This window comes from Colias philodice, chromosome 21, assembly GCF_061535455.1.
Source record: "Colias philodice isolate Cphi_HAF_F1 chromosome 21, ilColPhil1 Martin Lab GWU primary, whole genome shotgun sequence".
NCBI lineage: Eukaryota > Metazoa > Arthropoda > Insecta > Lepidoptera > Pieridae > Colias > Colias philodice.
In genome coordinates, this window is record NC_143106.1 from 9,726,860 (window position 1) to 9,753,144 (window position 26,285).

The following is a 26,285-nucleotide window of genomic DNA, read 5'->3' on the forward strand; positions in this document are numbered from 1 at the left end:
TCAGTCCTGTGAGTTCTTTTAATTACAATAACACCTTTTTAGGGTTCCGAACCTCAAAAGGAAAAAACTGAACCGATAGGATCAAATAGAACAACAAAGTGTTGTTCGTCTGTTTGTCTGTCAAAACCTGTGAAAATTAAAAACTTATAAGCCCACCCAATTAAAAGATACAGCCATTTTTGATGCAAATTTTCTCAATTTTCGACATACGAAAGAGAATTAAAATCTTAGTGGTACTTTCCGTGAACACACAATCTTAAAATTTGGTACGAAGCAACTTTGTACAGCACAGACATAGGAAAAATTGTGAAAAGTATAGATTTACAGTAACAACATATTATAATAAACAGGTTTAAACTGCTTTTCCGTCAAAGATTTGCGAGGATGTGTAGCGAGGAATGTGTTTGTAATAATTATAACCAATAGTATCGCGTCGAACGCTAAACGCCTCAAACTTCAAACTAAATGCAAGGAAAATGTGTCGTGCGAGGATGCGTTGCGAAGCTGTGAAATCCTATCCTATCCTATTCCTATCCTATCCTACTAATATTATAAATGCGAAAGTTTGTGAGGATGTGTGTGTGTTTGTTACTCTTTCACGCAAATTCTACTGAACCGATAACAATGAAATTTAGCACACATGTAGAGGGTAACTTGGATTAATACATAGGATAGTTTTTATCCCGGAAATCCCACGGGGACGGGAAGTATGCGGGTTTTCCTTTAAAACGCGGGCGAAGCCGCGGGCGGAAATCTAGTATCTTCTATTGCTCTAAATTATTATGGAACTGATAGACATACCTCGCACGCATCCTCGAACACATCCCTCGCTACACATCCTCGCAAATCTTTGGTGGAAATGCAGCCTAATACGGAACCCTCAGTGTGCAAGTTCGACTCGCACTAGGTCGTTTTTTTTCTTAATTTTATTTGTTAATTTCCCCAAAATAAAAAAAAATAAAAATTCTTGCCATTAGCATATTTGTATTTTGAAAACGAGTTTAACTGTTAAGGAAAAAGTTGCGTTCAAAAAATATGTCTAACTAAAAAAATAGCACTAGTTCAGGATCCATCGCCCATTTTTGCACTTGATTACTATCAAGCTAATTTTCCTTGAGTAGCTTTATTTTGATGAGACGCCCAATAATTAGTAGGACAAATATTTTTTCGAATAATTTAGATAATTATCTTGAGATTGAACACAAAAAAAAATCAGTTAGTAATAAATATTTGAGAACCATCAAATCAAAACATTTTATCCTTGTTACCTCTGTAAGCTACCACAATCGAGAGTTTCGTACAAGAAATTATTGGGCGTCTCATCAAAATAAAGCTATTCACGGAAAATTAGCTTGATAGTAATCAAGTGCAAAAATGGGCGATGGATCCTGAACTATAGATAATGACGTGATATCTAGGACTCGTTTGAATAGAAATAATAATTATTTTTATTGATTACTAGCTGTTCCCCGCGGTTTCACCCGCATTGCTCCGCTCCTGTTGGTCGTAGCGTGACGATATATAGCCTATAGCCTTCCTCGATAAATGGGCTATCTAACACCGAAAGAATTTTTCAAATCGGACCAGTAGTTCCCGAGATTAGCGCGTTCAAAGAAAGAAAGAAACAAACAAACAAACTCTTCAGCTTTATAATATTAGTATAGATATAGATTATTAGCATCAATCATTATCATAATATTTATTGATAAACTAACTGCCCCAGTAGACGTTGTTCTATCTATTGCCTATTTTTCGTTTTTTCTCTCAATAAGAACCATCCTGATTATGGCCTGATCCCTTGAAGGAAGGCTCGTGTCCCAGTAGTCGGAAGGTATATGGGCTGATGATGATGAAGAAGAACCTTCCTTGCACCAAACTATACAAATATTTGCCCAAATGATCTACTCGAGCCGTTGTCGAGAATTACGCTTTGCAACAAATTTTATTTAGAAGAGATAAGTAAACTGTAGGTAACTGTAAATTTACCTTTTTTTATTGGAATAAATTATTATTTGATATATGATTAGTGTTCCATATTGTTATTACTAAAAAAAACCTTTTTCCTTATTATTTTACATCGCTAAATAACCTTATGGAATATTTTTGTAATATGTAATACTTATGTATTTTTTTGAAAAAAATAAATAATCTTTGAAATTTGAATGCATAAATATTTTTAGGTAAAATAGTATTTAGTAGTTACTAGTAGATTTTTAAATACTATTGTATAATTTAATTGTTGAGAAAAAATCTAGTGCTGACTAAAAATAATTTAAGTGATTACCCTTTATCTAGAAATCATTTATTTGTATTGTATGACTACTATTTTCATTAATTATCAAGTCATATAATATTTGATGACAGTTCAATTATAATCTGTGAATTATTTTTTGACTACAGTATACTAGCTTTCCGCCCGCGGCTTCACCCGCGCTTTCAAAGAAAAACCCGCAAAGTTCCCGTTCCCGAGGGATTTCCGGGATAAAACCTATCCTATGTGTTAATCCAAGTTACATATCCCGGTATGTGTGCTAAATTTCATTGTACTTAATCGGTTCAGTAGTATTTGCGTGAAAGAGTAACAAACACACACACACACACACACACATCCTCACAAACTTTCGCATTTATAATATTATTAGTAGGATAGGATAGGATAGGATTATATTCTATGGCGTCACGTTATGGAGTAAAGCGACGATTTTGGTATCTTCGAAACTTTCCAAAGAAATTTCACGTCTGACACATGTGCTCGGCACACACGCTCTTTTTTATTTGAAAGGTGGCATCTCCCGCGTGGTCCCATTTAAATTTCCTCTAGTACCGAATATTGGAAGACGGTTTAGTATTTTTTAGTATATATATTTTAGATTAAGTAGTGTTTCGTCTTACTGTGTCGTTACTAAATTAAAACATCTTTCCTTATCGCTAAAAAACCTATGAAATAGTTTTATATTTTTTTGAAAAAACAGCTCAGAATGCATAAATATTTTAACATACATTTAGATAAAATAGTAGCTTGTATTAAAATAAAAAATCTTTAGTTTAATCTTTTAGTTTTTATTGTTATTTCTGTAATTAGTAATTACCTACCTACAATTTTCAGATTCATGAAGACAGACTAAAAAACAAAGGTTGAAATCCTGTCCAATAACTGAATTCAAACACCTATAAACCTTGCTGACGTAAATTATTCTTTTATACCTAGCTAACTTTTTATACAATTTTAGACTAGTATTTAAAATTATAACATCAAAATCTTAAGAAATATTATTATTTTATTTTTGTTATGCTATTGCATAGCTTTTATCTCAGACTTTGAGCGCGGCGACCGAATGTAACTCCAACCGGCACAGCGATGCGATGCTATGCAACAGCTTTACCGCGGCAGTCCTCGAGTGCCACACGTATTTTTTTTATCAGCCAAAAAAAACAAAACTTATTTTCTTGAATTATTTTATTACCCCTTTATTCCCTTTTCTTAAGAAAAAGACAGATAGTTTTTCGTATAAAATATATTTATAATTTTTAATAACATCAATTTTATAAAATGAAGGGAACCGCAATCCTTGTTGTAATTTATTTTTTAATTTTTGTTCAAATGTTCCTTCTAGGCGGTTTGCATGGATTCTGCGTCCCTGAAAAATATTTTTTTTTTATTAAATTGTATTTGTATTCGAAAATCATAACTATTGGCATAAATATGTGCTGTCTTAAGAGAGTTTCATTATTCTTATCTTCCATCCTACAGCCTTCATAACGAAAATGCTATCAAGAGAATACGCGTCTTGTAAAAATAATTAAAGTTGTGATGGCAAAATAAAAAAAAATCTATATTTTTAAGCTATTGCATAGCTTCTATCGCGGGCCTTGAGCGCGGGGTCCGAATCCAGAAATTTAGTAACGAAAACCTCACGCTCCCCACTCCGACGGGCGCGGAGGTGTGGCTTGAAGGCATAGCATGCAAATTGCAATAGCTTTACCGCGGCAGTCCCCGAGTGCCACACGTCTTTTTTTTGTATGTATATTATTGTTACTATCCTACTCCCAGTTTTCCATCTGTACCTTTCTTCTTTCCATTATTGCAAGTTGCAACGCCTGCAATATGAAAACCTGATTCTCAAATTTACCACATGGTCCATTCAATGACAGAACATTTTGACGGTAAATTTTCAGAAGAAAATGCTACCATCATACCTCATTCAAGAAAGAGGAAAATGTTCCTTCCTTAACCCTATCTCCACTTACTTCTCTTGAGACCGTCTCTGCGCGATCCTATGAATCCTGCGCAGCTCTAGCAGTGCCCTCATGATCACCACTACTAGTTCACAGCTCCGCGTTCTTTTCACAACTAATATAAAGCTCTAAAGGCCGATTTTTCGATGCTTGGATAAAACTTATCCGTCTAATAAAGTATTACACGATAATATTAAAATGTCACGTTAACTGTCAAATACGGGCAATTAGAATACGTTTTTAAAATGGTAGTTTTATACATTATTCGACGAATAAGTTTTAACCAAGGATTGAAAAATCAGCCCTAAATAACACACACTCCTATCCTAGCTATCTCTACTTACTTTTCCTTCGACCGACTCTGCGTGATCCTATGACTCCTACACAGCTCCAACAGTGCCCTCATTATAACCACTAGTTGCTGTTCAAAATCCTCCCTTAAAGCATCAAGTGGCAAGTGGCTATCTACCCATCTATACTTACTTCTCCTTAGACCGTCTCTGCGCAATCCTATGAATCCTGCGGAGCTCTAGCAAAGCTCTCATTATAACCACAAGTTGCTGTTCAAAATCCTCCTTCGGAGCATCTAAAGGCAATCCTTTTTGTCGGCTAATCTTCTCATATAAGGAATATACAGCAGCTCGTACGTGGCAGAGCTCCGCGTGTCTACGAGCCGCTGTGTCCTTGAGCCGGTTGAGCGCTAACTCCCATTTTATAACGCGGTTACGCACTTGATCGTAGCGCCACTGCGTAAACAAATTGACGAAATAAACAACTATAACATATAAATTTATAAAGAATAGAATAAATTCGATTGCTCTGGCGGTTCACGTGTGGCTGAGTTGGTCAGGCATCCGCCCCGGAATGGCTCGAAAGGATGCGGGTTCAAGTCCCGCCTCGTGATCGATTTTTTTCTATTCTTTAAAAATTTATATAACAATTGATGCTAATCAAAGTGAGGGTCGATCGTTGGGTCGATCGTTACGTCGATGACACGTAAAAATTATGGTGAATAAAGGCTAATTAATATTACAATGTACCCTCAAATCCGCGAGCGTATTGTTCAGCCCCATAATGAATAGCTTTTTCTCTTCAGTAAGAGCTGCAATCTCCTGGCGGGCGCTCTCCAGCATCTCCAGGTCTCGCTCTTGGCGATCAGCTAGCGTGTTCTTTGCAGCCGCTTGATTATAAAGTTACGAATTTTTTACTTGGCCTGGGTATCATTTTTTGAAGTGAAAACTTCTTTAGCGGCGTTGAGCACTTTTTCTGTAATGGGTATAAAATCTTAAACTCGCGTCAGGACACGTGACCATCGAAAAGCGTAAGACGGATACCATTCCAAAATATCAAACATGCTCAACGTTAATAATCAAGTTTTCACTTCTGCCGGCACTCCCGGAGTGCAACCCGTCTTTTTTTTATTCTAGATAGGGAAGCGCTTGACTACAACCTTGCTTGATGGAAAGATATAAGATGTGGCCTAAGATGGTACGCGCTTCCCTAGTAGGTACCCGTTCATTCTACGCTTGAAGTCCCCATATTGTACTCGTCGGGGAACACAGATTCAGGAAGCAATCAGAATCTGGCAGAATTATCAGTGTTGTGGAGTTTGCCTCTGCAACACTGTGCTGAGCCAGGGCCTTTTTTGCAGCCACAATGCAAGCCTGATATAGTTATTGTATGTTGTAATTCGATTGTTATCTTAGATATGTTATTTTATTTTTATTATTTTTTGTATTTTTTATTGCGTCTTAGAGTGTAATGTGTATAAACATATTATCATTGTGTTGTTTGGTTGCAAAAATCTTTTTTGTATTGTATTGTATTGAGTAAAACTGTTTTAATAAATATTAGTTAAAACTGATCACTTTGTGGTTTTTGTTCAATCCCACTTTGACCGGTCAATTTATATAATGTTGAAAGTGTGCTTAGATAGCTCGGTTCATTAGAGAATAAAATATCTGTCTGGCAGGATACAAAAGCCTCATAAACTTTTTTTTTAATCAAAAAGGCAGAAATCTCACGAAATACACTGAATTTAACTCTTTTCAAAACATAAAATTAAACATAATAAAAACATTTAGATATTCCGAAAAGCATTACCTAAGGCTTCATATCTATTGAGAACATCTAAAGGTTGCTTGAACTCTGGATAGTTGTGCACCACAGACATCAAATAATCCTGAAACAATATTCAATTGAATTCATTCATCAAATACCTACATTCGAACATTATTATTGAATCCTATAAGTTATAACTATCGTCAAAGTATTCGTATCGTCGTAGAGAGAAAGACGTTGTCGTCGTAAATTTCCATACTTATCCATACTAATATTATAAATGCGAAAGTAACTCTGTCTGTCTGTCTGTTACTCAATCACGCCTTAAGGCGTTACCCGGCAATTTCGACTATGTTCAACCTCTATAAAGTGTGGTACAACATAAAGCACAATACCGAAAAAAATATATAAAATAGGATGGTCTTTGATCTTTAATTGCTCGCGAGGATTTTTTTCCAAAGTTAATAGATTTCTAGAAAAAAAATGTGCCGTGGTCATCGATTTTTCCGCAAATACTCTATAAACTTCGTAACCTGCTGACTTAGAGCTCTGAAAATTTTATGTTTAATAAATTATCAGTTACACAACAGTCCCTGACGAGGATTTTTTGTTTCACTGATTAGTATCTTTTTAAATACAAAATGCGAGGAAAAAAGAAGGTGCAGCGGGAGAGGTTTGAGATCCGTCTAGTATGGTCAAGGTTATTAGCGCATGTATAAGCCTTAACTACTGAACCAATTTGGATGAAATTTGGTATAGAGATATTTTGATACCCGAGAAAGGACATAGGCCACTTTTTATTGCGAAATATATGTACAATAATATCAAGTATTAGTTAATAATAATATCAAATCTTTTTTATTTCTTACTTTTCCGTTTTTGAAGTCGGTTGTTTTTATTTTTTAACGCAGTTTTTATTTATTACTTTTTAGTGTATTTTTCAACACGAATCAAACGAGCCCAAACACGATAAAGTTGAGTCAATATATTACTGAGTTCCTATGGCCACCTTCCGATTCCATCATCAAATCAGCTTCATGTCATGATAATGTTTCATCGCTATCAAATTTTCATACGTATACAAAATTTCAGCTCAATCGGTTACCGGGAAGTGAATCAAAGTTACTTGCTACATATCAACTTAGTCATCGAGTACAGACAAAAATGTTCATAAAATAAAAACTACTGGGCCTATCCGAAAAAAAAAATTATGGAACCAATTCGACACCATCCCGCATCGAACAAAAAAAGAATCACGTAAATCGGTTCAGAAACCTCGGAGTAATCGGTGTACATACATAAAAAAAAAATATACCGGCCGAATTGATAACCGCATAAAATCGCATGGAGAGCTTAATTTTCATTAAAGGCTCTAATCGCACGGAAAGCTAAATTTTCACAAAAAAGCTCTAATCGCACGGAGAGCTTAATTTTCACAAAAAACTCTCATCGCACCGAGAGCTTAATTTTCACAAAAAGCTCTATTCGCACGGAAAGCTTCATTTTCACAAAAAAGCTCTAATCGCACGGAGAGCTTAATTTTCACAAAAAGCTCTTATCGCACGGAAAGCTTAATTTTCATAAAAAGCTCTAATCGCACGGAAAGCTTAATATTCACTAAAAACTAATCGCATGGAGAGCTTAATTTTCATTAAAGGCTCTAATCGCTCGGAGCTTAATTTTCACAAAAAGCTCTAATCGCACGGAGAGCTTAATTTTCACAAAAAGCTCTAATAGCATGGAAAGCTTAATTTTCACAAAAAGCTCATATCGCACGGAAAGCTTACTTAATTTGCACAAAAAGCTCTAATCGCACGGAGAGCTTAATTTTCACAAAAAGCTCTAATCCCATGGAGAGCTTAATTTTCACAAAAAGCTCTATTCGCACGGAAAGTTTAATTTTCACAAAAAAGCTCTAATCGCACGGAGAGCTTAATTTTCACAAAAAGCTCTAATCCCATGGAGAGCTTAATTTTCACAAAAAGCTCTATTCGCACGGAAAGTTTAATTTTCACAAAAAAGCTCTAATCGCACGGAGAGCTTAATTTTCACAAAAAGCTCTATTCGCACGGAAAGCTTAATTTTCACAAAAAAACTAATCGCACGGAGCTTTGTTTTCACAAAAAACTCTCATCGCACGGAGAGCTTAATTTTTCTCATTAAGCTCTAATCGCACGGAAAGCTTAATTTTCACAAAAGCTCTAATCGCACGGAGAGCTTAATTTTCACAAAAAGGTCTAATCGCATGGAGAGCTTAATTTTCACAAAAAGCTCTAATCGCATGGAGAGCTTAATTTTCACAAAAAGCTCATATCGCACGGAAAGCTTAATTTTCACAAAAAGCTCTAATCGCACGGAGAGTTTAATTTTCACAAAAAGCTCTAATCGCACGGAGAGCTTAATTTTCACAAAAAGCCCTAATCACATGGAGAGCTTAATTTTCACAAAAAGCTCTAATCGCACGGAGAGCTTAATTTTCACAAAAAGCTCTAATCGCACGGAGAGCTTAATTTTCACAAAAAGCTCTAATCGCATGGAGAGCTTAATTTTCACAAAAAGCTCTAATCGCACGGAGAGTTTAATTTTCACAAAAAGCGATCTAATCGCACGGAGAGCTTAATTTTCACAAAAAGCTCTAATCGCACGGAGGCTTAATTTTCATTAAGCTATAATCGCACGGAGAGCTTAATTTTCATTAAAAGCTCTAATCGAACGGAAAGCTTAATTTTCACAAAAAGCTTTAATCGCACGGAGAGCTTAATTTTCACAAGAAGCTCTAATCACACGGAGAGCTTAATTTTCATAAAAAGCTCTAATCGCACGGAAAGCTTAATATTCACTAATAAAAATAACTACGTTAAAAACAACCGACTTCAAAAACGGAAAAGTAAGAAATAAAAAAGATTTGACATTATTATTTACTACATATTATTTATATGTGCTATTTATTAAAAAGGTTTGATGTCGGTGCACGGGCTTAATACTAAGTGCTTAATGTTCGGCACCAACTTCAAACCTATTTAATAAATAGCACATCCATACTAATATTATAAATGCGAAAGTAACTCTGTCTGTCTGTTACTCAATCACGCCTTAACTACTGAACATGAAATTTGGTATAGAGATATTTTGAGAGATAATTTGCATGAAATTTGGTATAGAGATATTTTGATACCCGAGAAAGGACATAGGCCACTTTTTATTGCGAAATATGTACCACGGGCGAAGCCGCGCCGGGGCGGACCGCTAGTACATCTATAAGCGGGAATTTTAAAAGCGCCCCTGCCGTGCGTAAAAGGAACTAATACTTTATAAAACTTTATAATGACGTCATGTTCTATGACGATAGGAATACTTTGACGATAGTTTTCGTGCTCGCGCCTCAGTGACCAAAATGTTCGAGAATAGATACGTAGGTATACACATTGCATAGGTACACCTTACTACCCCATAAATAAAAACAATATTATAATATGTACTTATGTAGGTCAGTAGCATTAGGCAGATAATTATTATTATCATGCAAAAAGTTGAGGATACGATAAATCCCTTAGATCATTAAGTAATGGATAACACTCGCAGGCGTTTCCCCTTTTGCTGAGGTATAAGATTATTCGAATCGAAAAATCTTATGCTTTCATAAAAACTACTTGCGTAATCGATTACAAACACTCTGCGTATTCGTAAAACATCGAAAGGACGTCTGCAAGTGCTCCGCTAAAAATGCCGTTTTGCACTGTCAAGTCTTGCAGAAGCAATTCAAACATGTCGAATATTAAAAAAGATGGAATAACCTTTAATTTGTGTATATTTTTTTATTTTTTAACGTACATTTCTAATTAAATGCAATTTCTAATAATCGTCGATGTATCGTTTAGCGATATGATCAAGACAAATAATCGCGTCATGTTTCGAGAGAGAAAGAGACGAGACTATCATGGAAAGAAAATATACAAATTTAATCTTTATCTACTAAGAGAGAAAGTTGAATTTAAAACGCGATAATGAACCGCATTCCTTACGAGACTATCTTTTAAAGAAATACAAATTTAATCTTTATGATCTAAGTTATAAAGTTGAATTTAGAATGCGATATTGAACCACACTCCCCACGAGACAACTTGGAATGAAATACAAATTTAATCTTTATGAACTTTGGGATAGAGTTGAATTTAAAAACTCGTCGCTTAAAAGGTCGTAAATTTTTACGACTTTCGTGACACAAATTATTTTTGTGAATGTGTGATTGTGTTTCAATAGTGTGAGTTGCCCTCCCCGCACCAAAACCGGCAGAAAGTTTAGTTAGAACATTTGCCAGCGTACTCCATCCATTACTTAAATGATCTAAGATAAATCCACATGCCACCACTGCAACTGCTACAGCTGGTGTAGAAAAACTTGAAAAAACCCGCATGTATTTTTTATATCATATTCATAATTAGATCTTTCCCTGCCTGTCTTAGTATCCTATATTCATTATTCGTGCCTTAGTATTCGTTTCTAGCATTGAGTTACTATGTACTACGTAGTAATAATACCTCAATGGTTTCTAGGTTTCAATATAATATGATAAACTATTTTAACATAGAACGGAAGACTATTATATTACTAATTCACTGGCATAATAATAATGCATAGAATAATACGATTATAATTAATTTAAATAGTAATAATTAGTTAATGTTCGCTTGCATTTTTTTATTTACTTCTTAATTAACTAGTTAACTCAACATTTTTTAACTGGATAAAAAATAAAAATAATATTTAATAAAGTAACTACCTATTTACTTATTCACATCTAGTAGGTACCTTTTTGAAACCATTTTGGCTAAATATATAACTATATATATATATATATATATATATATATATATATGGGCGGATGGCCATAATCATCAGAATCACCCATATCTTCAGTAAATTATAATGTTGGTGGAAACAAATGAATCATCAATGTTACAAACAAATGTTATGTAATCGCACAAATCTATGCGCTAGTAATTAGGGAATCACTTGATCAATCGCTTTTAATTAGTTTCGATACAACAATACACAAGATTACTCGGAACAATAGCGATTCGTCGCAAACGTGGTGCTCTAGCCGTTCTTCGTTTGTAACCAAGCAACGTCTGCCGCCAACCATCGAGGCGACGCTCCGCCAGATCGACAGTTGTCAAATCTCGTTCCGATGTAATTCTCATCAGCCAGTAATACTTCTACCAGCCAGTAATACTCCTACACGGCCATTCTGACTATCGACCGTCCTCGGGCGCATCAGATTGCAGTCCTGTAACAATAACACAATCCATCGGACGGGTATCTGTCAATCTATACCCGCTCGTCCATCCTGACAAGCTAATACGTCGTCGTCGTCTACGTCTACTACGTAATATTACGGTCATACAACAATAATTGACTCAGAATTAAAAAGCGTGTGTCCTTTCGACCACTCATGGACCGGACGGCACCTTTTTCTACTCACACAACAAACAATACACACTTTATCGGCATGTCCTATCCCTAGGACCAATTTTACACAGTATCATTTGGACCGGACGGGTGTGTCCTTTCGACCATGTGCATGGACCGGACGACACTGTCCTTTCGACCAAAGAACACTTATGGTTGAATCGGATAAATGTGTCACTTCGACCAGCCGCTATCAGCTGCATGGCCCGGACGACATTCCCTTCAACCACCTTCACACACCACATTACTCGATAACTGTTCTCACTCAACGTGCCAACATAGTTAAGTAGACTTCATGCAAACAATGCTTACAGATTACTCATAAGTTACGAATTGTCTTGCTCTGCATGAATTTCGACCAATTTTCGACAATTCATGGTCAATGATATCACGATCTCAGATGTTATGTCACGCCACGCTTTATTGGGACCGTTTTAGATAATCGTTAGCAAACTTTTCAAAGTGCGCATCACACGCTCTACTTGCCCGTAAGATACCCAAGATCACTGCGCACAGTATCTGGCAACTTACTAAGATAGCTCTATTTTATCAAAAAGCAAGACGACCCGCTTTCAAACAAAAAGGGGACTGACTCACCGGATTACGGCCTCAAGATGCCACTCGACAGTCGTTGTTCGCAGACATTAACCTCTTATTTTGTAGTAGCTATACCTCCTTTTTAACCGACATCGTCCTCTTTCATTACAATTTGTTGCTACGTGTCCAGCTTGACCGCATATGTAGCAGGTTACGGTCGCAATTTTCTCAGGAGCACGTAATGCAGTTGACGGATTTTGCTGTTTAGTTATTCTAGAAAAATCTTCTCGAAGACGCTTTTTACAGTCGGCTTGCCGGTATCCGGGCATTCCACAAAAATGACATTTATCAGGAACTCTTGCGTGTACAAATCTTTTTGTTATTGTTTTAAATCAGGCTCTTGGATTTCAATAAGCTCCGATCTTCGCTTTAGAGAAATGCCTCTTAAGATTCTAAATAGCTGAGGTTTGGTAGTGACAGTATATGCGTTTAGCTCATGGCGTATCAAACCATCCATCTGACATAAGACTGATATGACAAATCCAGTTATAACATCTTCTGGCATTCGAGTTTTAGGTATAGTGTTTCGATCATATTTCATAAGCGCAGGCCAGCTTCTGCTGCAGTTTCTTGTGTTCCAATTTTGACAATGCAATATTTCATCAAAGTAGTCTTGAAATAATTTTGGTTTACAAAATCTGGCCATTAAATTTTGTTTTACAGTCTCCCATGTGAGCTCATTCAAATTTAACTTTGTCAAGCAAGAGGCGGCGCAGCCTTTCAGTGCATAGGTACCTAAGAGCCACAAGTAAATCTACGCTCTTTAAAGTTTTAGTCAATACTATAAGCTCTGTAATCTTACACCAACCTTCTACATGCACGTCTACATCTTACTGATTAAACTCTACAAGATTAACTGTACAAGACAGCGCTAGCAGTTGCCACCGGAGCGCGGTTGCGTCGTTGCTATCATCCGAGTAAGTAAGACTTCCATATTGCTTAACAAATTCAAGGCGCTATTTTCGTCAAGTGGTTGGTTTTCCTCGGTCTTTAGCGCATGGTATATCCCACTTCTGATATGGGCGGATGGCCATAATCATCAGAATCACCCATATCTTCAGTAAATTATAATGTTGGTGGAAACAAATGAATCATCAATGTTACAAACAAATGTTATGTAATCGCACAAATCTATGCGCTAGTAATTAGGGAATCACTTGATCAATCGCTTTTAATTAGTTTCGATACAACAATACACAAGATTACTCGGAACAATAGCGATTCGTCGCAAACGTGGTGCTCTAGCCGTTCTTCGTTTGTAACCAAGCAACGTCTGCCGCCAACCATCGACGCGACGCTCCGCCAGATCGACAGTTGTCAAATCTCGTTCCGATGTAATTCTCATCAGCCAGTAATACTTCTACCAGCCAGTAATACTCCTACATATATATATATATATATATATATATATATATATATATATATATATATATATTTTTTTTTATAACAATTAATTTATAATTGAGATTAATTAAACACGAACATTCATTATAAATATTAGAAAACATTTTTGGATATTTCTCGTTTTATTTTTAAAAATTTATTATGACCATTTTACTCATAAGGTTAAGTACTTTCGATATCAGCTTAAAGTTTTTTGATATCTGCAATAGTTACGGAATAATCGCCTGTGCACACATATCGATTACAGCCTGTATATCTAGATATGGATGTATTGATTAATTTGATTTTGATAAAGAACCAACCTCATAAACCGTATAATCCTCGACCTGTTTCTCCATAAGCCCTCTAACTTCCTCCATCTCGGCGACGCGTTGCCGCATCGCGTCCGTTTCGCGGGACTTCCTTTCTAGCATCTCTAGATCGGCCTCCATCTTGCGTTGGGCACGCTCGCGCTTTTCTTGGTTTTCTCTTATGAACTGTATATCGCGTAAATTTACAACTTCAATTTGTACTTTTATGTGTTAGTTACTTTTGAATTTTAAAACTTATTCGAATTCGCAACAAATTTAACTTTGGTTCTCTTTGTGGGAAAAAGGGATAATATATATTTTTTTTCATGTTGAGTACCTATAGATAGATTCATCTAGATTTTAGATTCTTGATGTTTTTCCTTTATATTAATAAAAATTAAAAGAGAAAGGTAATCGCTCGCTATCTTTTTTTTGCTATGTTTGCTTGCTTTTTACATAAAAAAACGCCAATAAATATCCTATGAAGAATTAAAGTAACAAGGTGATTTTAAGATATAAACTATTAAAAAACAGATGGTGCTAATTTAGATGGTCATCGAATTTGTCTGAAATACATATAGGCCAGTAGAAATCGTCACTAAAAAACCCTAAATTCGCAAAGCACGATGTAGATTTGAATTTTTGGTATGTTGTTTGGATCAGTTAGGGTGATGTAAATCCCAATTTGCAACTTCGAAAAAGTTGTGCTCGCTGCGCACCACGTGATAAACTGCGAAAATTTTGGACTTTTTTCACTTTTTGCTCTAAAAGTCATAAACTATGCGTTTCCGACAAGTATGATTCAGTACATAAATTAAGGTTATTAAATTTGCAACAATTTAAGCCTAACCGCAGCTCTCTAAACCTTATAACGACTAAACTGTGGCCATTCGAAGATGGTTCATTTTTCCCGAAATATTGAAATTTTTAGTTTTGCTCCCGTTTGAAGCAAAATATTGGCAAAAACCGCTAGTTCTATGAGAAATTCGTATAATAAAGTTGTAGTGCATTTAATTTTCTTTCATAAGAGCATAGAACAAAGTCTGTGAGACAAATAGTTCACTCACAATATCTGAAAAACAAAAAGAAGGTAGAAATAGATTTTTAAAGAATTGAAACTGAGGGCATATAAAATCATAAAAAGGATAATACTTTTTCATTTGCAGGATAGGTAATTAACAAAATTACAAAGATAATTAAATTTGCAACAATTTAAGCCTAACCGCAGCTCTCTAAACCTTATAACAACTAAGCTGTGGCCTTTCAAAGATAGTCAGTTTTTCCCGAAATTTTCAAATTTTTAGTTTTGCTCCCGTTTGAACCAAAATATTGGCAAAACCGCTCGTTCTATGAGAAGGTCATAAAATAAAGTTGTAGAAAATTTAATTTTGTTAATTACCTATCCTGCAAATGAAAAAGTATTATCCTTTTTATGATTTTATATGCCCTCAGTTTCAATTCTTTAAAAATCTATTTCTACCTTCTTTTTGTTTTTCAGATATTGTGAGTGAACTATTTGTCTCACAGACTTTGTTCTATGCTCTAATGAAAGAAAATTAAATGCACTACAACTTTATTATACGACTTTCTCATAGAACGAGCGGTTTTTGCCAATTATTTGGTTCAAACGGGAGCAAAACTAAAAATTTGAAATTTTCGGGAAAAACTGACTATCTTTGAAAGGCCACAGCTTAGTTGTTATAAGGTTTAGAGAGCTGCGGTTTGGCTTAAATTGTTGCAAATTTAATAACCTTAATTTATGTACTGAAATGAATAAAGTACTGAATGATACTTGTCGGAAACGCATAGTTTATGACTTTTAGAGCAAAAAGTGAAAAAAGTCCAAAATTTTCGCAGTTTATTATTTGCGTATAATCTTTTTTCCTACTTTCCCAAATTTTGTAATTTTGTTAATTACCTATCCTGCAAATGAAAAAGTATTATTCTTTTTATGATTTTATATGCTCTCAGTTTCAATTCTTTAAAAATCTATTTCTACCTTCTTTTTGTTTTTCAGATATTGTGTGTGAAATATTTGTCTCACAGACTTTGTTCTATGCTCTTATAAAAGAAAATTAAATGCACTACAACTTTATTATACGAACTTCTCATAGAACGAGCGGTTTTTGCCAATATTTTGCTTCAAACGGGAGCAAAACTAAAAATTTCAATATTTCGGGAAAAATGAACCATCTTCGAATGGCCACAGTTTAGAGCGTATACGCACTATGCGGGTAGCCGCATTGCGGGTAGCCGTCCGGCTGACCGCAAGCACAATTATGTACGGAATATTCATTTCTATGCGCACTGTGCGGTCTGCGGTAGCCGCATCGCAGTGCGCATAGAAATGAATATAACGTACATAATTGTGCTTGCGGTCAGCCGGACGGCTACCGTCAATGCGGCTACCCGCATAGTGCGTATACGCTCTTAGTCGTTATAAGGTTTAGAGAGCTGCGGTTAGGCTTAAATTGTTGCACATTTAATAACCTTAATTTATGTACTGAATCATACTTGTCGGAAACGCATAGTTTATGACTTTTAGAGCAAAAAGTGAAAAAAGTCCAAAATTTTCGCAGTTTATCACGTGGTGCGCAGCGAGCACAACTTTTTCGAAGTTGCAAATTGGGATTTACATCACACTAACTGATCCAAACAACATACCAAAAATTCAAATCTACATCGTGCTTTGCGAATTTAATGTTAATTTCCACTGGCCTAATAACTACGATAATACGGGCGAAGCTTACCTTGTTAAAACTAATAAACGAGTCCTTCAGCAGCATTTCCTTCTCACGCAGATCTTGCCACTTCGCGTTCATGGTCTGCCTATTAATTCTTTCTTCTTCCCGCTTATGTGCCAGCTTTTCGTCAGCCTCCATGAGATCCCTTCGCGCCTGTTCCATCAGCACTTGTGGGGTGGGACGGGCGACATCCCATACTGGGTACTTTCTGTGTAATAAGTTGTGGGAAATGGAAATTAGTTCAAATGGATACTTTTTTGAATACTGCATACACAGATTCGTTCGAATAGCTAGGCGAATAGCTAGGCGAATAACGAACACGATTGTGAAATAGCGGAAAAATGTGGTATAAATTATAAAATACGAATTCGTTATTCGCCTCGCCTTTTTTTCTTTCTTGCTTCTTTGAAACGCACGAATGTGCAAAATGCAAATACGGTTAATGCCTACATGCCGTTCATTGACTATTATTTACTATGTACTGATGCCGTTACTGAATATCAGTGGAATTATCAAATTATTTTATAAGAAAGATGAGGTGTTTTAAAACTGTAAATCTTATGTTTATGTTTACATTTTTATTAATAGAATTTTATTCATAAAAATGCTGTATTTAATCTGTTTAAAACTTTAAAGTACCAAACAGTGTTGGCATAGAATCTCGAATTATTTGTACGGTATATTATTTTTTATTTTTATGGTAAGTAATATAATAATAATATTACGAGCTAACTTAGTCAATGCGTAAAAACATAGAGTTACCATGTACTACGTACTAGAGAGGGCATCTCTAATAAACTATTTCTAACACGAGTTAGAGTCAATCGTCTCAAGCCATTTTTTTGTTACATTGATTGGTTTTAATTGATAATTTTATTCATATTTATTTAATAAGATAAACATTATTTATTTGTTACATTGATTGGTTTTAATTTATAAGTAATAAAAGGCAGAATATCTACAAAGTGTCTACTGACTAGCCGGCCGGTGCCGCCGCCGCGCTTGTTACACAGATTTTGTTCGTGATGTCCTCTCTATATTATTATAATACCTCAATGCGTAAAAAAGGCTTACTTGACCATACGAGCACTTTCCATTAGCGATTTATAATATTCCGACACGGATTCCACAGGAGGTCCATGAGGTAGCGCGATTGGCGCCAAATCTTTCGAAACTTTCTTCATGATTTTAATTACCTATTTAAAGTCTTAAAATAATGTAAATTATTAAAAGTTGATTTGCGTTGTGTTGGCTTGCAAAAATAATGAAGTCTAACAAAGTGCGTTGCCTAGCAATACAATATTTTTAGATAACTGTTTATGTTTTCGTAATTTCTATATAAATAGAGGTTATTATAAAATAAATCCCCCTCATCAGCAAGTTATGTTTTTCATAATTTCATTATCGTGAGGAATTTGTGCATTCCAATTTCCACCCATGACCCAACTATATACAAAATAATTAAATAACCACAAATAACTCCACAGACAATAAAAGTTATATGAGAAATTGTTGAAACACCGTTTAATTTTGCACTGTGGTGTAAATGAAAATTGAAAGTATAGTATAATTTTTTTTTAAATAAGTAATAACTCCGAATAACTCTTATTCAAGATAAGCAAGAAAGGTAAAATAAGTAATGACAAAGGTACAAAAGATTTCAGTGATAAAATTATTAAAATACTAAATGTTAATTGATGCGTCAATCGAAAACTGTCTACTGTCAAAAATATTCTGACATCTATGAACGCTCAAGTTCCACTGTCCACAGCTCAAGTTCATGTTGTGCGCTTCTTTTGCGGTTCCGTAATAAATAAAAGTTTTATTAAATAAATATCAATAGAAAGCCAATGTTTTTGAGTGAAATATAATTGCAGTAAATTGTGTAATCATTAAAAATGTATACGTAAAACGAACACAAGCATGCTAGGAGATATTCAACTTACTAAACGTTTGGTTGTTATTGCGATTGTCCTCGGCATTATTTTAATTTTAAAGGAGTACGTGTTTGTATTTCCATTATGACGCAGCACAGGGTAGCGTATTTCTACAACCCGGACGTGGGTAACTTTCACTATGGCCCGGGGCATCCAATGAAACCCCATCGGCTGTCTGTAACACATAGTTTGGTGCTCAACTATGGCTTGCACAAGAAAATGCAAATATATAGACCCTATAGAGCCAGCGCACATGACATGTGTCGGTTCCACAGTGAGGATTATATAGAATTTCTTCAAAATGTAACCCCTCAGAATATTCAGAGTAAGTAGTTTTTGAACCTCACAAAAATACAATTATAAGGTTAATATTGACAATATCATAGTAAATAAATAACAAAGGCTGGTTTTAATGTCACACTGATTAAGTCATTATATAATAATTATGCATAGGTATAAGTGCATGTGCTTCATACAGTTTCATGTTTTGGCTGTGAGCGCTAAACAGTAGCGTTGTACCAAAACAAGCCTTAACAATAACTTTCATTCCACACTCACATTCTCAGATGTAATATCTCTTTAACAGGGCAGATATAAATTTATGACTAAAGTATATTCAATTTAATTAGTTTCGGTCTTACTAATAAAATGTTATCCATTTGCTATGCAATGGATTAGTTATTGCAATAACCTGTCTTGTTTTTATGATTGACGTTTCATGTGAGCAAGAGCAGGACACAGCTATGGTAGAAATTTATCCATTGTTTAACTTTTATTAGTAAGGCCGTTAGTCTAACCAAATCTTCATTAATTTACAGGTTATTCCAAAGATCTCTTGCACTATAATGTGGGTGATGACTGTCCAGTATTTGAGGGCCTATTTGACTTCTGTTCAATGTATACGGGGGCATCTTTAGAAGGAGCGATGAAACTAAATAACAATGCTTGCGATATTGCAATTAATTGGTCCGGTGGACTGCATCATGCAAAGAAATTTGAACCATCAGGTATGTTGAATTTTTAACTTACCACAGCATTTGAAGTATTTCAGTTATGTAAAAATTGTACCTATTAAAAATGTTAATAAGGGGCCATCTATTAATCACGTGATGTTTTTTTGGCATTTTTACCCCCCCCCCCTCCCCCTTGGTGATACGTGGTGAGGTTTAAGACTACCCCTCCCCCCTCTCCCCTATATCACGTGTATTTTTTCGTACCTGCAAAGAATCTATTTTTTATTTATAAAAAATTCTGGTATAAGTATCATCTAATTTTATTATAGAAAGTTAAAGACTATAATAAACATTCAGAGGTAGACAGAAAGGTTGTAGTTTGTTTTTGTACTTAAAGTACAGATTCCGTTCTTTAATGTAGCAAATTAAAATGGTACACAGTAAATAGCCTTAGTCGTTAATTTATTAGTAGCCATCTGTAAACAAAAATATTTGAAGACAGTCTTAGTCCTAAAGGTCGTAATGATGAATTTTTCCCATTGCAGGATTCTGCTACGTAAACGACATAGTCATAGCCATACTAGAGCTACTCAAATACCATCCTCGCGTGCTATACATCGATATAGACGTCCACCACGGCGACGGTGTGCAAGAGGCCTTCTATCTCACAGATAGAGTGATGACGGTCAGCTTCCATAAGTATGGGAACTACTTCTTCCCGGGAACGGGAGATATGTATGAGACGGGAGCGGAGAGTGGTAGATACTTCTCGGTTAATGTGCCGTTGAAAGAGGGTATCGATGATCTTAGTTATGTACAGGTTAGTAAAAAAGTAGTGTTTAAAATAAAAATAAATACCCGGATATAATTTTTATTTTACAAATTTTTGAACAAAATGAATAAGCTTAAGAACGATTTTAACTATTCTTTTGCCATCATAATTTTACAGTTTTATTGAACGAACTAGGCTATTTATATTATATGAATATACAAATAATATAAATCTATATCATTTTACACAATTAAGAAAGAAATCATTTATTCATGTGCCAGGCAAAAAAATACTACAAAGTACAATGAATTGTTTTTCCCAAAATAAAATTAAGAAAGATTTAAGTGACACAAAATGTATAATGTATTTAAGTAATTTGCATGCCATTGAATGACGGCTAAACATGCTGCAATAATGTATTTTAACACCGTTGTTTACTTGCAAATAAACGATTTATTTATTTAAAAATAAACAAGGTTAAAAAAAAGACGGGTTGCACTCCGGGAGTGCCGGCAGAAGTGAAAACTTGATTATTAACGTTGAGCATGTTTGATATCCATCCGTCACGCTTTTTCGATCAGGTCACGTGTCCTGACGCGAGTTTAAGATTTAATACCCATTATAGAAAAAGTGCTCAACGCCGCTATAGAAGTTTTCACTTCAAAAAATTAAAACTAAAATTACCAATTACAGGTATTCAAACCCGTAATATCCAACGTGATGGAGTTCTACCGTCCCGCGGCTATCGTCCTACAGTGCGGGGCGGATTCCCTCGCCGGTGACAGGCTTGGATGCTTCTCGTTATCCACTAGAGGCCACGGGGAATGTGTTAAGTTTGTGAAGAACCTTAATCTGCCTACGCTTGTGGTAGGCGGTGGAGGGTGAGTAAATAATTATTGTGCAGTAGATACTAATTTAATTGTTTTTGTTTTAAAAATGTTTGTATGCAAAATTTCCAAAGACGTAACTTGCAATGAAATTTTGCATACATTTGTATGCAAATATGTATATACATAATTTAATTTAATACAATTTAAGAATTTTTTTAAGAGTACATGTCTGCATATAATCTGTACATCCTATCATCAAAATCCAATTCACATGTACATCAAATTTTCATCATCTATGTTAACAGTTTCATCAAGCATTCAATTTAATTTTTGATGATAATTTTAATACTCTACACTCAACAACTATCATTTTTCTTATCCAATCCGTATAAAAAGTTTAATAAATCATTTGTTATTGCTCATATAGAACTATTAATACTATTTCACAGCTACACATTACGTAACGTAGCGCGTTGTTGGACATACGAAACGTCACTATTAACGGATGAGGATATCTCCAATGAGTTACCGTATACTGAATATTTGGAGTTTTTTGCTCCAGACTTTCAGTTGCATCCTGAAGTCACTGGGTAAGTGAAGTTAGTTGTTAAGTAAATAAGTGAAAATAAGTGGCCAAGTGTTATATTGTTAGTAAGTGAATAATGTCGGAGAATTTAAATAACTCTCCATAATTAATTATAATTAGGTAGATATGTGAAATAATATTAAATAATGACTTAGTGCGCACACCTTGCGCGGTCGATGGTAGTACCGAGACTATATCATCGAGCTACTGACTCAAGGAATATAAACCATAGCATGGCCCGTAACCCCATGCATTTCATATCAATTCAATATCGACACTATGTTGTACACTATAGAGTACATTATAATAAGAAGGTAGGAAGTCCCATTTAAGTTGCCGTTAGGTACTTGAAATCAGTTTATTGTTAATTTTGGTAACATAGGCACTTAGGTAAGTAATTTTTTAAATCCTACCTATTGTAAGTTTATCAGGCACGTTTTAAGCAAGCCAAACATTAATGTTTCAATTTTTGTTCAAATATTTACTTATTTTAATATGAATGACTGTTTTTACAGAAATTCAACAAATGCAAACAGTAAGCAATACTTGGAAGCAATCACAAAATATGTGTATGATAATCTCAAGATGTGCCAGCACTCGCCCGCCGTCCAAATGACGCATATTCCAGGTAAATTATTTTTAATTGGATCATTCATTTCTTACAAATTTTTACACTATCATTTCAAATGAAACATAACATTCCTAAGACATAAATTTATAAATATAAATTTAGAATAGAAAAAATTCGATCACGAGGCGGGACTCGAACCCGTATTTCCTAACATTTTTTTTTTTCAAAATTACAGGCGATTTCTTTCCCGAAGAAGAGCGGATGAAAGAAGAACCAGATCCCGACATCCGCATCAGCCAAGAGGAAGCAGACAAGATGGTGGAACCCAAAAACGAGTTCTATGACGACGAAAAAGACAACGACAAGGAGATATTGCCCGAAGTTAAGGAACCCTAGCATACAATTGACCTCACAGACCCGCTGGCCACCTGACACGGCAAGTTCAGGCGGTACCGCGAGCTTGTGGGCGAGGACAGTGTAGAGACAAGTGACAGCATAGTGCTCAGTGAATAGTGGACAGTATAGAGCCAAGTGACAGTATAGTGCTCAGTGAATAGTGTGTGTACAACACTTGGCTAACACATAGCCAAGTGAAGGACTTTAGCATACGATCGACCTCACAGACCCGCTGGCCACCTGACACGGCAAGTTCAGGCGGTACCGCGAGCTTGTGGACGAGGACAGTCTAGAGACAAGTGACAGCATAGTGCTTAGTGAATAGTGTGTGTATGACACTTGGCTAACACATTGCCAAGTGAAGGACCCTAGCATACGATCGACCTCACAGACCCGCTGGCCACCTGACACGGCAAGTTCAGGCGGTACCGCGAGCTTGTGGGCGAGGACAGTCTAGAGACAAGTGACAGCATAGTGCTTAGTGAATAGTGTGTGTATGACACTTGGCTAACACATTGCCAAGTGAAGGACCCTAGCATACGATCGACCTCACAGACCCGCTGGCCACCTGACACGGCAAGTTCAGGCGGTACCGCGAGCTTGTGGGCGAGGACAGTGTAGAGACAAGTGACAGCATAGTGCTCAGTGAATAGTGGACAGTATAGAGCCAAGTGACATCATAGTGCTCAGTGAATAGTGGACAGTATAGAGCCAAGTGACAGCATAGTGCTCAGTGAATAGTGGACAGTATAGAGCCAAGTGACAGCATAGTGCTCAGTGAATAGTGGACAGTATAGAGCCAAGTGACAGCATAGTGCTGTGAATAGTGACTCGGCTATAGTGTGTGTGGCACTTGGCTAACACATTGTCAAGTGAAAGATCCCAGCATACCTATAGTGTATGTGCAGTATTTAGGATGACAGTGAATGTAGTGCAAAGTGCTTACAACTACAGTTATAAGGTGTGAATTGCATATTACATTGAACTAAAGTTAATGTGATAATTGCTTATGATAAAACTATAACCTGCAATTTCAATATGACACTGAGCTCACGAAATACATCACTTGTGGGTGATGTTTTGAAAGAGAAGTGCTATGAAAACATTTGACTCAATTTTAGTAATGCTTTATTGCATTAATTGTTAGACACATTTAAAAGATATCGAGAGCTTGTGCAAAACACTAGCAAGAACAATGATTTATTAATGAAATATGATAAGTGATAGTGCAGAACAATTTCCTAACATGGCAAGAACATGGAACATAGTGAAAGACCTTGGCAAAAACATAGTAACTTTGTGAATAAATGGAATACTAGACTATTTTAGAAGAAGTGCTTGCATTATTTATAACTTATGTCATAGATTAGTTAACAGACTAGCAATTAATAAAAAAGTGCTTCTTATAGAATTTTTACATAAAAGAATATAGCAAATATTGATAGATCACTATGCAATAATTGCAAGTCTACATGCTAATGTTGTAAATTTTGTCGCTAATAATAACTTCCATTAATGGCTATTATTAAGAATTTTAGCTGAATCCAGTATTGGGACTTGCATGAAAGCCTATTTATCACTTTTGTCAATTTTTTGAAGTGAAAACTTCTTTAGCGGCGTTGGGTATAAAATCTTAAACTCGCGTCAGGACACGTGGCCTGATTGAAAAAGCGTAAGACGGATTTTTTTTTTAGCCCTTATATTCCATGCGTAAGACGGATACCATTCCAAAATATCAAAACATGCTGAACGTTAATAATCAAGTTTTCACTTCTGCCGGCACTCCCGGAGTGCAACCCGTCTTTTTTTGTACCTTGTTTGTCATAACTGATAAGTTAGAAGCAAAAAGTAATCCTGTAGTGGTGAAACTGGCTGTTATACTTATATATACATAATAAATATGGATTTATTCATGACAAAAGGATTGTAAGGATGAAATTCTTTACTCATAGTGTGCAAGTAAGTGTCTACATAAAATAACCATAGACTATGTTCATACGTTACAAAGAAATGTAAGGTAGTATTAAAAATCATGATGTATATAATGAACATAATATATAATGAATGGTGAAAAATGTTTTTGTAGCAACTAAGTATGGTTTAGATATGATTACAAATAAAATGCATAAACCAGACAATTATTAACTATTAATGTGTTTATAAAAATTGAAATGTGTGAAAATATTTAAATGCCCAAAGCATCTAGATGTATATTACCTACAAGTAAGGCCTAAAATTTATTATTACTTATATTTAAATTAGCACTTTAAGCAGAATAAGGATCTTTTTTGTCAAAATGTAGGTGGGGATTTTTTATTTAAAATAATATTGCCACACTTAAAATGGTCATTAATTTATTTGAGAATCATGATGAACAATATTATTTAGTTAAATTATAATTATAGCTACCGCAGTGGCTGTACCGCTGTATAGGTATGTGCGCGGCAAGGCGGGGGTGAGTACCGACCAAGAAGCTTATATCTAATACACTGGAGATTTCAGTATGAACATTAACTTGTAACAAGAAAATATGACCTTGAATGACGCCTGTATGTTTTTTTATCCCTTTCACACCTAACTATCTACCTAGGTGTGAAAGGGATAAAAAAACATACAAGCGTCATTCAATGTCATATTTTCTTGTTACAAGTTAATGTTCATACTGAAATCTCCAGTGTATTAGATATAAGCTTCTTGGTACCGACCGTTCCGTCTCTTTCTAACTTCTAACTCGTGCTCTTTATTACCTGGTCCCCGCCTCACCACACATAGATCGCGGTACAGCGGTTGCGGTCAAGCTGTAGTTCTCTGAAGATAAACTATATTAACGAATACATTTTAGAATTACAGCTCCATAGATTGTTTTATTATATTTTGTATGAATATTTTACTATTTGTAAATAAATTGATTAAGTGATGATTTCCTGATTTGTCAATTCCAAATTAAAAATGTTTTGTTGTATTATATCTGAAAATCATATACTTATGTGATAATATTATGTACTTTTAATCCATGTGTTTGTGAATGTCAATCGTTATCTACACTGTATGTTCCATTCAGATTAAAAATATTGTCTATGACATTCCTAAAATGAAAAATCCTGTTTAGAAGTAAGTATTTTCAGAAACAGATCCATAAACTTCTTATTCTTCCATGCTTACAAGATTTAATTTAAAATAGTTATATAGATACTAGCGGTCCGCCCCGGCTTCGCCCGTGGTACATACTTAATATGAAAAATAGATGTTGGCCGATTCTCAGACTTACCCGATATGCACAGAAAATTTCATGAGAATCGGTCCACCCGTTTCGGAGGAGTATGCAGACTAACATTGTGACACGAGAATTTTATATATAAGATGTAGTAGCATCTATGCTATAGGTACTGTTAAGAATCTTATTTGTTTGACTATAAATGAAATTGTAATGAAAATGCAG

At 35.3% G+C, this 26,285-nt stretch overlaps 2 protein-coding genes across 2 annotated transcripts; one reads left to right on the plus strand and one right to left on the minus strand.

Moving 5' to 3' along the window:
• Positions 1 to 3,524: 3,524 nt before the first annotated feature.
• On the minus strand, positions 3,525 to 18,039 carry LOC149479128 (coiled-coil domain-containing protein 42 homolog). Its single transcript, XM_089708869.1, has 7 exons — positions 17,876 to 18,039; positions 16,808 to 17,009; positions 14,070 to 14,243; positions 6,340 to 6,418; positions 5,277 to 5,416; positions 4,720 to 4,982; positions 3,525 to 3,638 (listed from the first exon to the last, which is right to left on the minus strand). Exons 1-7 carry the CDS (start codon positions 17,983 to 17,985, stop codon positions 3,611 to 3,613), a joined length of 996 nt encoding a protein of 331 aa, XP_089564995.1. The 5' UTR covers positions 17,986 to 18,039; the 3' UTR covers positions 3,525 to 3,610.
• Positions 18,040 to 18,571: 532 nt separating this feature from the next.
• Positions 18,572 to 23,324, plus strand: HDAC3 (histone deacetylase 3). The gene is made up of 7 exons (XM_089708857.1): positions 18,572 to 19,063; positions 19,557 to 19,745; positions 20,237 to 20,511; positions 21,157 to 21,344; positions 21,743 to 21,883; positions 22,395 to 22,507; positions 22,686 to 23,324. Exons 1-7 carry the CDS (start codon positions 18,823 to 18,825, stop codon positions 22,844 to 22,846), a joined length of 1,308 nt encoding a protein of 435 aa, XP_089564983.1. The 5' UTR covers positions 18,572 to 18,822; the 3' UTR covers positions 22,847 to 23,324.
• Positions 23,325 to 26,285: the final 2,961 nt, after the last annotated feature.